The 16923-nt window shown below is 42.8% G+C and overlaps 1 protein-coding gene across 3 annotated transcripts in view; it reads left to right on the forward strand.

The window, feature by feature from the left end:
* The window catches only part of LOC139768941 (uncharacterized), a 92380-nt gene extending 79705 nt beyond the window's left edge, over positions 1-12675 (forward strand). For 2 of the 3 annotated variants that reach the window (XR_011717458.1, XM_071699614.1), the window contains exon 3: positions 688-3240. Coding sequence is in view for 1 of the 3 variants with exons in the window: in XM_071699614.1 (XP_071555715.1) it covers positions 688-831 (144 nt within the window). In the remaining 2 variants the exon portion in view is untranslated. Of the gene's footprint in view, positions 1-687; positions 3241-11630 lie in introns of those variants that run through there. The other variant, XR_011717459.1, reaches the window with a different exon arrangement.
* Positions 12676-16923: the final 4248 nt, after the last annotated feature.

A 16923-nucleotide genomic window follows, 5' to 3' on the forward strand; every position in this document is an offset into this window, starting at 1 on the left:
TGGTTCCTTCTGCGCGTTAATCCAATACTAGTTTTTGCAGCGGACCAACTTTCAGCGACGTCGACGGTCGTTCATTGTAAATCGATAGGTTCTTTGCGAGCCGCTCGCAGTCGATGGCAAAAACCGAATCTCAACTTCTCCCCTTAGTCGTACCGATCGCCGGACTCCCGAGGCCGCTCATCGAATAAATATTTCCTCTATCTCGACTTCTCCCTTTGAACAATTCCATATCGCGGAATTCGAACGGACAACATCATTCAGGCAGGTGCTCAATCGCGAAATCATTTTGCCAACTTATTCTTCTCTCTCGATTCTTAACGATTTCGCTGAACGATTTCACTGCCGCATACGACGATATGATAATCGAGAGAAAAACTACCGACAATCTCCGTTACAAGATACCGATCTGTATAATATCAAAGTGACTTTTCTTTTGTGTAAATATTCTTAACCTTTATTTGATTTCCTCTTGATTCCATAAATTCTTTTTCATATTTTACAAATATATTAGAAAATGATTTAACTGAAGAATATTTTTGTTTGCATTTATATTATATCTATACTGTGTAATATCTACAACTAATTCTGTGATATTAACAAGATCATGTATACCTCGGTTAAAAAATTTTGACGTTAGATTTACCTATTACGCTTACTCTCAATCTACTTTATCATAATTGTTTACAGGTAAAGGGTTGGCCTCGTGATGCACCGAAGAAACCGAACGAGAATATAATGCACCCCTTCTCGACGGATGGAGAGAATACAATCCAGAACCGCAAGCGAGCAATTCGTATACAAATGCGATACTTGAGTGGCGACACTTCATAACAGGGCGATTCAGAAACTGGTCCAGGCTCCCCTATTTTGTTTCACCCCGAGTAGCGTGCCCCATGACAAAAGAAGGATGAACGAATCTTTGTTGTCGCTAACAACAAGTGTAACGGACGAGAGGGTGTTCGCGTAGTGGAAAATCATCACCTCATAAGAAACTGATTCGCTTTTTCTATTAGTATTCGACCATAGAGCAAGATCGAAATATTTTCTATAAGGATACATTACAACTATCACGTAAAATCACTTTTCTTTTTGTTAGCGGACTAATTAATGATAACTTTGATTACTATCGACCATTTATAAAAAAGTTACTTTCATATTGCTTCATATTACAATACGGATATTAATGAATCATGAGTATCATACCAGATTTTGAATACTCTGTAATCGAGATTGCAAAATTCTAAAAGATACCGGTTATTCGTTACGCGCATACTATCAATAAATAACATTTATAGAGTGGACATGTTCTCGCCGCTCCCTCCCAGAATCTTCGTATGCTTCCGAGCGAAAAACTACCCCACTCGAAGGACGAGTTTCGTTGCGGCAATTGCCCATCTGATAAATGATTTGCGTATTCAAATAATTTCGAGCCAGCCGGATCTTGGTCCCTCGACTTTTTTTTTTCTCGTGGAGTATAACGGACGAACTGTCGTCCCGGTGTGCAAAGAACGGACACTCGATTAGAACCGTTGGAAAACGCGCGATTCTTTCTAGACAAATAACGATAACAAGTCGAGTTATTTTAAGTCGCTGACGCAAAATGATAAAGCGAATTGTCGCGTGCAGATCGCAGGTAACCATGGATATTCTCTCGCGGTGCACCACGCCGTGATACCCTCCCGTCCCTTCGCGTTGAAAAATGACGGTGCCAGGCCGGCGTCATTAAACTTCATTTACAATCCACACCTCATTATAATACAGCCGCATGCGCATCACGCTCGCACAAGGTGGGGATACCCGTTGAGATTAGCCGGGAAAGAGCAACTAACGACTGGCGGCGTCGACGACACCGAAAAAAACTGCTTTGCAGCGCCGGCGAAAGGGCCCCGGAGATGCCGCTCGGGCCCGGGCAATCGCTCATGATTTCGCTACTTTTTGCTCATCAATTCAAGCCACGTCGTCCCTTGTGCCCCCACCTCCTACCCCCGCGCCTCCGACGATAGCAAGAACGTTCGCGGAGTGCCTGAGTACCACCCTCGATTTAGCATCTTATGCGAGAATCTTACCGTCTTCTCCAGGCAATTTAACACCTTCCCAGACATTTGCCTGCATCAAGATGTTACGGATGAGTTTTTTCTGTAACTTCATAAGTACACCGTGGCTTATTACATACATGATGTACTCGTGTTCCTTCATGTACCCTTTAACTAATTTGAAATGCATTTACTTCTACACAAAATTTGAACAGATGCAACAACTTGAAAACGAATAGCATCTCGAAATTTTTACCGGGAAGAATTAAACTCCAGACAAAAATAAGCATTACCTCCCTGCGAAATTATGTCAACCAAGGTAGAGCTTACCGCTCTTGTCCCGCGATAAAGAACCGACATCGTTATTCGTATACGACACACGCAAGGGACGCAACCCTTCTCCGTACTTGAATGGCGGCCAGTTTCACGTTAATCTCCCGGCATTGACGAACACCTGACCGCACAAGCGACACTTTATTGCGCAGGGCAGCGTCGCGAGCACGTTGCATAACGAGGCCCCGAAGGAAACACCGACAACAACCCCTCGGAATCGGCGAACTGTAACCTCAGGTGGCCGCCGCGATTGTCACGAGGGACATTCACACCCCGAAAGGAGATATTCTTGTCCTATCCTTTCTCACGACATGGCACGGCGATTCACCCTTCTTCATCCCCTGCGATCATCTCGAGTCGCCGCGCCGTCTCGCTCACGTCGCATCGTCTGCTGATTTCGTATTCAGATGTCCCGTCGACCCTCATTGCGCTGCTGCTGGCCCCCCGTCGACTCGGATAAACCCGTTTAATTGAGATCATCCTTACCCGTCAAAGCGTCGCGTCGATCCTCGTCCCGATTGAACGACAGGAGCAGGAGCGATCAAATATTCAGATAAGAAATACTACTCGGCACACAGACGAAAAAATCGCCGATTGTTTCACACTTTTACGCCGACCGGTCGCAAGTAAATTTATACTTTCGCTTCATGAGCGATTTAAACATTACTGGACCTTTCCAACGGAAAGGTCTGAGAGTCTGTACGTATATGTGTCGCTGGGTTATCCTGTGTCAGTAGGACAATATGGAAATGAAAATAAAATCGCACACAAACAAAGGAAGAAATTATGTTAGTCCAGTGAAACGGCAAATATGTCTAATTAAAAAGACATAATAATTTTCTTTTAAGTATCTATTAAAAATTATAAATATCACAAAAAAGAATAATATTCTTTCTGTCTAGAAAAAAATACTTAATATTCTTTCTTTTCAGAAATGTATAGGGGTCAATGCGTTTCTGTATACAGGTAATTGCACATAAGTTTCACGCTGATATATGTACATCGTACATGTATAACGTGTCGAGTTCTCCAGTTTCTTCGCGATCACGCAATCGGGATATATCGATCCTATCCATTCATAAATTCGCCGCGGACACGCGCTCGCGTGCACGAACGGATCGTTTTTCGCAAGATATAGTAACGTCACGTAGATCGTCATTTTGAGCGACGTGACAAAATTGAAGATGTCAAGCGCGTCTAGACGCTGTCTCGTCAAACTCAACGCAACGTCGACACTTTATCCAATTGGACGGTAATAAGTGTTATTGCCGGCCTCAGTGGCGGAAATGCGTGTTAGCCAACAACAAACCTTCATACGTTCAACCTGCGATGATAAACGTTGAGGTCTCGGCCGATTATATATTCTTATCTAAGAGCTACATAACAGAATGATATCGATAACACGAGGTAACGAAAGAATGACATGACGTTTATCAAATATAATATAAATGTGATATATATAGACTCGGTTATTTCGCTCTCAATCGAACGAGCTCCTCAGTGTTAATAGAACAATCACTTCTCATCAATATAAAATGTTTCTAAAAACAAAGCTCTGAATAATCTTGAGCAATTTAGAAATTCAAAAAATAATTCCACAAACCCATCACCATAATTTCACTACTATTTTCATTTTTAGAAGGAGACCACGTGTGAGAAGGTATCACCTGTCGCGAAGGTGCTCTCATGCTTTCTATAAATTTTCTCGTGGACCGTCATATCGTCGCCGAACACTGGACTTCGTTTAGGGTCAATAAAGTCACCAAGATATCAGAATCAGAGTTGGCGTGCAGCGAGCGCGTCATCCCTTTTACCTGTGCCCAGACTGGTATACTGGCACCATAACGGTTTATGGTACATCGCGGGTTTATGCGCGCGTGTAAGCTTGCACATGCTCTCTCTCTCTCTCTCTCTCTCTCTCTCTCTCTCTCTCTCTCTCTCTCTCTCTCTCTCTCTCTCTCTCTCTCTCTCTCTCTCTCTCTCTCTCTCTCTCTCTCTCTCTCTCTCTCTCTCTCTCTCTCTCTCTCTCTCTCTCTCTCTTTCTCTCGCGCGCGCGCGCGCGACGCTACGTGCACGCATGAGCGTGTATCCGCGAATACACATGGCTATTATAGACATGTCACAGTCGCGTATGGGCGTCGTTCGCAATAAAATCACTTGTATACATATATTATCGGCGAATCGGCGATGCGAGATATTTATCAGTCGCTACCACGTTGGTCTCGCGAACGTACGTTTAAACGTGGCCTACCTACGCGCGACTCAATTTCTTCGAAAAAAGGTCAGGGATCCATCGAAAATCGATATCAACTTTGATGCGGCATTTCCACCTCTCTGGACATCTTCATTTTGCATGCAATTCGTGAAGCAGACAGAGAATACAACGTATCTTTTTCGTGGGGCAACATAAATTCGGTAAACCGGTAGTTGCTACGTAAATGTATTAATACATTCGAATATACGTAAATTTTTACGATATTTTTCGACGTTGCTGGCTAGCGTCACCGGCAATATTTCTCGCTTGCGTTTCTGCGATTCGCTCGGCGTTCCGCGGAAAAAGCCAAGCGCCGGGCAAGAGTTACAGCATTGTAAAGGCCGCGTACAACGCGTCGTACGTTACGCGCCGTGCAAAAAATCCGACTGATTTATCTCGCGGCGTACTACGACGAAAGAGCACCGGGCGACTTTTCACGGCAGAGAATTACTTTCTCGTAAAGCCCTGCGCGTAAGGCGGCATATAATATACGCGCTTCTCCGCGCTGAAGAAAGGAGACAGGGGGACAGAGGAGGAAGGAAGCTGGCAACAGAAGAGGGAGAGTGTGCGAGTCGCGGGACACCTCTCGGCTTGAATTACAGGGTTCTAAAGACGTAGGCACCTGTCGTGATTTACAGTCGCGAAATTATGGTTACACGATCGGTAACGATACCGCTCGAATGCGCGCGCGCGCGCGCGCGAACTTCGCTCGGGCCATTATCTCTGGCCGGGGTCCCCCACGAAACCGCGAGATATACGATCGGCGTAAACTCGAGTACGAATTACGGGCACGATGATGACGGAATGGGCAACACGTGGCGACCAATTACGGTTTTCGCTGGGGTAATCTTTTAGATCAGCCTGAAATCCGCTGTCGCTAATAATATTATAAGTGCCAGTATTAAATTTTAATAACGTTTGATCATTTAAGAGTTGACTTATTAAAAAATGTGAAACATGTGCTGAAGTAAGCTTTAGAATAGTTAGATAATAGATAAATGTTATTCTTCAATGTGCGTAATATGTAAGATATTTACTTTATCAGATTTTAAAATTTTTTATTCAATGTTTTGTTATGGTTGTTCCGTAAGGATATAGGAATAGAATTTACCAGCCAAGTTGAATCAAGATTCGCGTATTTTTCCGATGAAATTTTAATCGAAGGTAAGATAATATCGTGTAATATCACGTAATATCGTGTAATACAAGTCATATAATAAGTAAACCGGTCGAACGTACCTGGCATAAGGCTTGTACGGCCGATTCGGATTTTATCACGATTTGCCACGCATGTAATCCTCAAAAACGGCGATGTTATCACGTCTCATGAACCAGCGTATAAATTCATTGATACTCTACCTCTCCCGATTTGTAATACAAGTCTTAATAAATATCTGCTCTCTACCATGGGACTCGTGAGAAGATACAGTGAGATTAACAGAAGCGCCGAGGAAGAGGCAGCGAACAGAGGAGACGACCGACGAGAAAAATCCTGGTTCACGAAGAAGAAGAAGGTGTACACTGTACAGGGCCCCGGCCGCGGCGTGCTGCTCGGGGACGAAGATGGCAATGAGGAAGAGGAGAGAGAGCAAGGAGAACGGGCCCCGCAATCTACGTTTCCATCTCGTGGCGCGCGCGTGTCCGTCGAGACTCTCATCCTGGCTGGACCGCGGACGGGGGCCTCGTGAGACGAGGCCACCTGCCAGCCGAGTCAAGCCCCCTTCGTCCCTCTCGGTGCCTCTGTCCTGTACTGACATCGCCCACGGAGTGGGGCCCCAGAAGATGCACCCGGAGACCCAACCCCTTTCCAGGCGAGCGCACTCCTACAGCATTCTCGCGTTATGCTTCTCGACCCCGGTGATCTTCGCGGATGATTATATAGTAGGCATGCTGGCAAGACCGCAGCCTCGGACGGAGTCACGAAGGGACTCGCGTGCATCGCGATCTATCACGCTTTAATGATCAATCGACAGAAACGTGCCGTATCCCGGGATTTAATGATCGCAAGTTAGAGGGATATGAACATTTACGCGTTTAATAAGTTAATCGTTCAGACGTTTTGTGAGAAAAGAAAAATCGAAAGTACCTAAGAAACACCTTTAATTTTTCTCGTATTAGAAAGAGAAAGAAAGAGAACGAAGCGAAGATAAGAGTTTATCTAAATATTCAATTTTTTCTTGCTTAGCTTCTAAAGAATAATATAAATCACTTTAATTTGTATATTAGTATATATGTATATAAGTTTTGCAGACTCTAAAAAAAAGAGTATTTTCTGCTCATGAATTGCGAGAATTTAAACCGGAGCCAAAAATGACGAGCAATTTGCTAAAATCCGTACAGAGAAACCAATGTGGAAAATACGCAACCTTCTCGGTACACCAATTATAGTCGGGATAGCGGTAATATCCCGATAATTTGTGCGAGTAATTTCCTGGCGCAGGTGATAATCTCCATGAAAATAATCCGCGAACGTGACGCCGCTTATATGCTGCCCCTTTCGATCATACTTATCTTCCATTTGTGGACTTGATCTCGGTTATTTAAAAAAATATGAAGGCAAAAAAAAAGATAGATTTCAACAGTATTTATATCTGATAAATATCGTTGTAATAATAAATAATAAAATATAAAAATCTCAATAATTAAAATTTGAATAAGTTAATATTATTGTTATTTAATAAACAAGAATTTATTAAACATAGTTCCATTAAGTATTTACTTGTTTCATATCTCTAAACTTGAATTTCTGCAAAAATAATCTTTGTTTCTTAATAATCCGAATCAAAATCTAAATTTCTAAAAAATACTCCATTTTTTCTCATTTAAGATATCGTCTCTCTCAGATTTCGTTTTGCTCATTTAATGCATACGCGAATTTTGATATTACGAAAGATGTTTTTTAAAAAAACAGAGAAGAACTGTGCACAACGGAAAGAGAGAGGGAAAAAGAGAGAGAGAAAGATTATCCCTTTGGGGGGACCCCCGCTAGGGTGACCTCGGGTGCCCAACGCAGTAAATCCCTCGGTGGTTCGAGAAACGCGAGACCCGTAAATTACGTACTTTGCTCATGCAGAAAGGATCGCGTTCAGGTGCAGAGGTCAGCAGAAATAATGACGGCGTGCCCGGGGAGATGATCTATCCCGTAATATCTCACGGCGTGCCTCGCGGCCGTCACGAGACGCTCAGGACTCGCGCTGTTTCTCGAGCGATTTTAAATGGGCTCCCTGTCTTTTGACAGACAACCGCGAGTAATCTCATACCCCGTGCATAATCAAAACGAGATTTCTTAATGCTGATACCAAACAGGTACGAGAAGCGCGCATCGGAGCTTAGAAGCGCGATGTCATAGTAGTGAATTAATCTCTTATAGCACAAATATTTTTTTTTCTCCTACAGGAAGAATCCTTTTTTCATCAAGTAAAATTACAATATTATTCCAGGGGAACAAAGATAATAGATAACGGCACTAGATTGCGAATAAAATTATAAAACGACTCAATCAATTTTTCTATAATAATACAACAGATAAAAGCCTCCACAGTTAAATGCCGAAGATAGGAGTGAAGTCGGGAAAAGAAACCTGCGGGTAAGCATGTCACGATCGTATCGGAATTGCATCTTCCCTCCCTATATGATTCATCATTCCACCGACAATCGGCGGCCCCTCTCTTTTTCTTTCTCTCAAATCTAAGCCGCCAGCTTCGGTCGCGACCGTCGACACTGTTGTAATCGCGTCGTAAACGGGTGACAAAAGGAGCAATACGCGCGCGCATCCGCCCGCGACTTCCCACGTCTCGTGCCCCTAACGTTCCATAAATATTTACGCGATTTCATTCATTCGCGCCACGTAGTACAAGTCCGCCCGTGTGAATACACTCGGTTCTCGCAGGGCGTCGTATATGCCAACAGACCCACGCGACGGGAAGTATCGTTGGGCACGGTTTTTCGCGCAACAAAAAAATCGAGAGCTTTGTTTATTTCCGGCAATCCCTCTTACGAGTTATCACGACGATTCGGCGAATGTTGATCGTTAAGATTCTGTAAAGCGGAAGAAAGATTACGAGATTTAACGCTTTTCCTACCTTAAATTCTCGCTAAAAGATCGCGATTTCGTGCGCAACACGTGCGGCATTTGCAAAAAATCTAACAACGACGATGTCACATCGTCGCGCGAGAAGAACAATAAAATGTCTTCGAAGAAGAAAGAAGACGGTGACGAACAAAGAAGACAGACAGAAAATAACTGTAACAATAAAAATGGCCCTTCAGCAAACGCTTTTCTACTGTCTCGCGGGCTGCCACTTTGTGCACCGAGAACAAGACGAGGCTGAACAGTTTGAGGTCAAGTTATTTTTCAACGAAACCGCTCCGGTCTGCTTACCGCGCAAGCTGCGGACATTCGCGCGCGAACTTTTTCTCCGATCATCTTGTCTCGTGCCTCATCTGATAACGTGACATCACGATTACATGGGAACGAACGCCACCGCCGGCGATCGTAAAGACCACCGGCGGACATCGAAGTTGCAAACTGTGTTCAGGGACGCATTCTACTCTTACGCAGGCAAGACTGCACACAGATATCGTTTTTATGTCAATAACCTTCAGATCAATTTAAAAAAAATGCATTTTTTTAACAAAAAATCTTGCGACACATTTTCTTCACATTTTTCTGTATTAAAATTATTAGTTTTCATAAGATTATTAAGAATAAGAATATTAACTGAAAAATCAAATAATTTAGACAATTATTGACTCTGGTATTACTTGATCAAGAAAATTTTGCATATAATTTAAATAGACGAAATTAAAAATAAATAAACACGATATGTGATTACAAAAGTGGGCTTGAAATTATGATCGTCCCTGACGCTGGCAACCGCAAGAAGCGCTATCGATTTCGAGGTGGATTAATCGAGAAATTCGCAGTGGTCGCTGACGCTGCATACCACGATATGGATCGAGAAGAGAGAGAAAGAGAGAGAGGACTGGAGATCATTTTACACGCCCGTTAATGTTCTCGTAACGGAGCGTTTTTTGGATGCAAACGTGCACATCGCTGATACGCCATAAAAGCGCAATAAGTTAAAAGATAAATTGCACTCGCACAGCCAGCCCGTAATTACTTTCTCTTGTCCGTTGCAAAAGTATGTTTTCTATACTATTCCGTTACCACTTTAATTTTAATAAGAAAAGCAAGATAGACGATGATCCATCTACCGACTTTATGCTGAAAACCATAATGGATTCGCGCCATTGTTAATCTTTTCCTTCTGGCAACCCTAGCAACTAGTAGTAGTCACCAATCGAAAGAGACGCGAATATGCAAATCCCCTCTCAAAAAAAGAGAGAAACCAGAATCTCCACCATTGACTGATCGGTGTATGCAAATTCCGTAATGACGGATCAGCCAGAGCACCGTGACACGTGACGTCATGCTGCGCCGAGTAGGTATCAAAATGATTTTGATAAATTCGAGCGTTAGATGTTCTCCCCTTCGCGCAGCGAGAAGGCAACGGTCCATCTATCAGTATTATGCCAGCCGTGGGAAGAAGAGTTTGGGGTGGCTCCTTTATTTGAGTCTTTAATCGATTCGAATCAACGCCGTGATGCATCTTAAGTCGAAAGACACTCACATCGTATAAGGTTTTGGTCGATGATGAGATAAAGGAATATATTACAAATTAAATTCCAGTCTATTTGGATTCTAATTCTAATAACAATTTTTTTACTGAATTTAGAATTTAGAATTTAATATACCTATGTACGTAAATTAAAATATTTAAGTAAAATTAAATTCTTATTTTATACTTGTGACGCTAACGAATTCGCGATAACGATGCACTTTTAATGCAATCGGCGAGAAGAGTTAAAAAGAATATTACCACGTTGCTTTTATCTATCGCGACGAATGCTCTCCGGCAGTAGAAAAAGTGTCGATCGTGAAACGTCGGGATATTCGATCTTCGCTAGGTGACATTGATTTACATTTGAATAGGATGCCTATCCCCTCGCAGGCCTCGCTACGTCGGAAACGAGGAAGAGAAAGAGAGAAAGGAAGACGAAGAATAGGCGGTCTCGAAATAGCGATAGATAGAGAGGAGAGAGAGTAACCGCGCCGGTCGCTCGGAGTCATCGCAAACTAATAGACGTCTGATTGCGGTTGCCCGCGAGAGTTTTGACTCGTCAGTACAAATATTTATCTTCATCCCCGTGTGCATTCACGCACAGCGTGCGATGCATTAAGGCGCCGATCGCGCTATCGGCGCATATAGATGCATTAATCTTGATCGGCGCGCTCCGCAGCACACGCAACATATTCATGGCGGACGAGGCCGTATATGCGGGGGGTTGAATCAATATTTAACTTATTGCGACTGACCGTGGCGCTGATTAATGGACCTGTACGTTCTAGAACGAAAAGGCTGGATATTTCAAAACTGAATTTTCCACGCGATAACATTCGAGAGAAATATCGAGGTCCTAAAATATTATGGCTGACATATATGAGAAAAATATGAGCGCGCGCGTTTTAATCTAAAAAAAAAAAGCTCTATCTTGTATTTTAAAAATGCATTAGAGAATATTATTACAGATAGAATTTAATTTGTGTCCTTAATATTCAAACGTACCGGTTCTATAAAGCAAACTTATTTTTAGCTTTTTACGTAAGGTATTCAAAGTTGCGATATGCACCCACGCACCGTAGTCTGTGATAGGTAGTCGGATTCATGTCCGGGTCAACATTGCGTATCCGTAGGATGCACGTCGATGCACATGTATGCACCAGCAGTTCGCCCTCGCATCTTGCGCGCTACAAGAACTCGACCAGGAGACTGCACGTGCGATGTAAATGAACGGCGATAAAATTTCCATTGCGCATATAACGTGAACGTATTTTCAAAAATATACGCAATAAGATGTGTACATTGTGCTAAAATAATCAAATAAAATATCAAACATATCACGTACATGAATTGTCAACAAGTTATTTCAAAAATTTTCAATTTCAGATTGATAAAATTGGCTTCTCACACAGAAGATTTCTGAAGAGAATTCCGAATCGGATTTTTTTCAACGCTCGCGAGATGTTCGAAGATCAACCCAACAATCGACATTCCCGGGGCAGCGTCGAGATACGACGGCGGCAACGTGGACGACGAAGTGTAGGGGAAAAAAAGGGAGCGCACGCATTGTCAACGCGCCCGAACCGTAGTTCGAGCCTGTCAGCCATAACAAATTGTAACTCCGGTAGCCGGACGCGGTGTCGCGGCCACGGTCCGCGTGATTAATTGTAACGTCGCTGCCGCATGCCCGGACGATTTTTTCTACGAATTATTTGCATGTCAAGGCGGATTGATGGAAGCGCGCCGAAGCGAAGGGCCGCGCGACGGACACGGCGGACGCATCTGAATGCAACACGTGGACACACGCGCGCGCGCGCGCGCGCGGACGTACGCGCGCGCAAGCGTGTACGTGCAAACGCGCCCTCGGTGAGCACGACGCTGCCGCGCCACGTCGCGATGTTGAATTCCCAAGGTGGGAATTTAACTTTCAAATGCGCCGCGGATCGAGACCAGGTACGCTGCACCGGCGCCGCTCTTTCGAGAACGCGCATAATTTCCGCATGCAATGCGAATTTTCGCGATATCATCGCGCGATACGCGCCACATCACCCTGAAGTCTCTTACCGATGAAAGATCGTATTTCCTAGTATATGAGAAAGACGATTCAATAACAAAATGCTTGCGACAAACGTATTGCCTTAATGATAATTTTGGAAAATTATTAATATTCCATCAATATTAAGACATAAGTCGCACAAGTTTTGTTCGCTTTCAAAAAGTTCGAAAATTGTATTTAATATCACCTAATAGTGAATTGCCAAGGTGGTAAACATCGTTATTTTCTTCAATGGATTGTCTAATAACGTTATATTTAATTTTCTACATGCAAAGTTAGTTATAATTTACATATGTATATCAATGACCTATAATTAATGTGATAAGCTCATTTGATGAACTAAAAATAAAAAAAAGAAATTTTTTTATGATCAAATATAGATCCTAAAATACATAGGAGGCAAAAATAACAAAAATGAAGGATACCTAACCTTTCGATTCAAAACCTCGGACGATTTCGCGAGTAAAAAAAGATATATGCGGCCGCCCTTCGATTTCTTGCGCTATTGGCGCACGCTGGAAGATTCGGGGCCCATAAAGAACGGACGGGGAAGACAATGCCACGACGCGACTCGCGAAGAGACAAAGCCTCCAACTGGCGGTTGGCCACGAAGATGATATCACATGTTTTACGATCCTGCGGGGGATACTTTATACCCCACTCCGGTCGCAAAGGGTTCGACGTGCGTGCGTTTATCTCGCCAGTCCAGTGATATAAAAAATATGCAGGTGTCATCCCGCTGAAATATCTTTCTCGTACATCTCTCTCATCATCATCCTTATTTTGCGTCAGTCTTGAAGTAGCGCGCGCGGATATATGAATCTTTATAAAACTTTATAATTAACAATAATTATATCATACAGCCTGAATCTTTACCAGAGAGATCTTTATCAAATTATTTAATTATACATATTATAACGAAATAGTTCCACAGCACAGTTTACATTTGCATTAATCTACCGTTCTTGCTCATGTAACTTATTGTTAGCTATACTCCTTTGTACGCTATCGTTTCATATGTCCGCCTACATGATATTCAATCAACCGTACCACTGGGATTCTAATCTCAATCGGCATCGTGCACCAAGCCGTATCAAAAAAGGAAGACGTGCACGGCTGACTATCATTTTTAAATACATCAGGCCAATCAGCGAATCAATTTAGAATCAATCATGTAGAACGCGCGCGACTATTCTGGATGAATGACTTTGAAAAAACCTTCCAATCTCATTTCTACATGAAACTCTGTAGCTTAACGAAAGTAAAACTGCTCATTCACATTCGTTATAACAATTTAGTTTTCCATTCGTTATGTATATGGCACAATGATTATTTATGCGTGTTGTACCTTGTAAGTCAAATGCATTACTCTTATACTACACAAAGAATATTCATCTGAAGCTGCATAGAAATATATTAAAAAAAGCTCGCGTCAGTTGAAAAGTCTTGTGAGAGTCGTCGTGTAAATGGAAGCCATCCCCCTGTCATTGTTTTACCGAACAACGAGTGAAACAATGACAGACAGGATAGATTCCGTCACGAATCTTCTTCCCACCAATTCACGTACATATGTACAACTCACAATGGGCAATGACAACCTCGAAAGGACGTTCGACATCTTGCGAGCCTGTTCGGAACGTATGACGGTCACGTAACTCATTTCCTACACGATAACGTCACCGTGGAATTTCATTATTGAAAAAAAACGATTGAGGGATCGTGAAGCAGCAAACTCTCCGAGTCATCAATAGTAAGAATCAGCTGCTGACTTGTCCCGAATATAAACATGATTTAAATTTTTCGAATCGGCCAATCGTTAGATAATAAAAATTATAGGATATCTTTTATTATTGTAAGATAATAATTTCATATTGTTTAAAGTACGTTTCTGATTAAAGAACGCAATAAGTAATGCGAAATATAGAATGAATAGAATGAATGAGTTCTTTTTATGTCAAAGTCGCGATAGCTCTCGAGACGCGTTTCAGAGTTTGCTATATCTCGTTTGGGTAAACCTGTCAGACGTGTAGCACCACGAAGGCAAATGCTTAACTCATGATTAGTTCAAATTTACAGCTGAGCAGCAACTGTAACATCGTTGGATCCGCGTTTCGAAACAACCCGCCACGCCCATGCTCTTGAATATCATCAAGTGGACGCGTGTGTCTTTTAACTCTAATTACCACCTCGACATCTGCTTTTACGGCGCGTTCTTTAGCTCGTCCATTAATTTCCATCTCTAGGCACATGCGTTTGTCTTTCCGCCTGCGTCTAACGATAAATCATAGCCAGCAAAAATATTTTTCCATGGCCTCCGGTTTTAACATTACCTCTTTCATTCCCGTCACGTTACTTCTTACGTGGTTGCCCTTCCTCTCATATTCCGAATTCCTCGAAAACTTTAGTGTAATACAAAACATTATTTTGCCTCGTAATAATTACACAATCTTTCAGAGATCTCCATATATATCTTCTCATATATACGTTGAGATAATAAAAAAAGGGTAAAGTTATGCGTTCGTTGCGAATCGGCGAAGAATCGAGGAGGCAAACATCCCATCCCGTCAGTGCTGCGTCAATTTTTGTTCTACAGGCAGCAAACATTTTTGTTCGATCGAAGAAGTGGCCCCTTGAATGAATCCACTTAACGAGCGATCGAGACCGCTCTTCCGCCCTCGAACACGGCGAAAGGAAGACTCTCCAAGCCCGGACAACAATAGGTCCTCATCGTTCTCTCTTGTGATTCGAAGTACGTTTGACGGACATGAAGATGACCAGCCTTTCTTCGACCTCGAGCGTCTGCATGGCAAAGTCCTTTTTTTTTATGAAGTATCAATAAGATATCACCTGCTTGAGATATTGACCCCCGCACTGACGATATTCGATCAACATCCTTAAATATATGATGCCTATCCTATTCATCTTTCCTCTATTATAAATAGCAAAATTAGCACGATATGAAATCAAGCATTATCTCGCTAATCTCAAAAATATCAACAATTTTATTTTACCGAATTTGAATCGGCTATAACTCAAAAATACAATATATGTGTAAAAATTGCAAGGTATACATTATAATCGTATCAGGCAAAAAAATCCTATTAAAAGAAGCGAAAATTCGTTCGAATAAGAGACAAACATTAGCAACATTAATCAACCTTATCTCCCGTTACGAAAAAATAGAAATCGAAATACGTATTTCATTCTAAACGGTCACCCGGTCTGCCGTGAATTTATTAAGCAGCTCTTAATACGGTGCGCCTAGTAACGTGAAATAAACGAGCGCTGGCAGGCTACTCGATACCCGTTGGTACGCCCACGCGAGTTACTCGCCTCTGCTCGTTCTCTTCTCGAACGCTTCGAACGCTTCGTCGACTTCCAACGACACGACGACAAAGCGCAACGAAGTGAGATATCCAAGATAGGCCAGGCGAGATCGGGGTGATCCTCCAGTCACCGTCATTCTTTATCCCGTAAAAGGCGCGATAGCACCGTGCCGGAAAATACGGAAGCCACGGCTAAGTAATCCATCCGCCTGCCCGAGACCTCGATTCAAATCCGTTCCCTGTTTCTTCGTAACGATCTAACGTGGTATGAAAAACTGAGCATCACGTTGACTCCGAAATTTCTTGTCGATAGGACTCGATTTACAAAATATACAGATTCTACTGCAAAATTTTATTTTTAAATAAAAAGTAGAAAAATAAAAAAGATATAGAACCAACTCGTTCTATAATAGAAGAATTAATTAATAATTTTTTTTATATTTATACAGCTTAGAAGTGGCAAATCTATAGGATAGGATCTGTGCATTTAATGGGACATAATAAAGAGGCATGTTCGTTGACATTCTGATGTTTTCGATAGTCGCGCGTCAAGATTGCCTCTCCAAATCCTTTTAGAGCCTGGACACAAAGGACACTCTTCTGCTGCGCGTCTACTCCGGCATATTGACGCAGCGTTATCGATCGATGCTCGCGTTCGATGTCTCTCGGCTACGATTCTCCTGCTTTTAGGACGCCTGATTCCGGACTGAGATCCTGGAGCTGGCCAGGTTGTTTCCGAGGCCAATGACAATAGTCCCGGGAATCCTACGCAAGCTTATCATGCTTTTTATCGTGAGGTAGACATCTATAATTTATTTCTTGCTTGTAGGCTAACTTCGTGGTGAGGCTACTTAAGCCATTAGAGGAATAATTATGTTTCTAAGAAAGGCGTGCGAATCGCCGCGTCATCATATATGTTATTTCCAAAAAACTAGGATAGCTCGCTTTTTGTCGCCGCTACGTTTCGTAAGCTCTAATCATCGCGTCCCATCAAATCACCCCGCGTTACCGATTGAAACAATTTCTTTCCGTTTCAGTGTTTTTGTCCTCTCAGATCGAGCTTACACGAGTCAGAAGGAAACGCGTAAAAAGGAGAGCTTTGAGAGAGTTGTGTCGCCGAAAGGGCATAAATCCCTCGTTTACAATGCCGGCCTGCTCGGCACACGTGTCCGCGCGAGTGAACTTTGCCGCGCGGATGAATGAAACTCTTTGACGAGCGCGTTCTGCTCGGTCGGAAGGCAGGCGGAGGCTTGTCTGGCCTCCCGTTCTGGGTTATCGTCGTCACGGTGCCGGTTGT

The sequence above is a fragment of the Temnothorax nylanderi genome, unplaced genomic scaffold (assembly GCF_030848795.1).
Source record: "Temnothorax nylanderi isolate EJ_2023f unplaced genomic scaffold, tnyl_v1.0 TNYL_tig0002_pilon, whole genome shotgun sequence".
Taxonomy (NCBI): domain Eukaryota; kingdom Metazoa; phylum Arthropoda; class Insecta; order Hymenoptera; family Formicidae; genus Temnothorax; species Temnothorax nylanderi.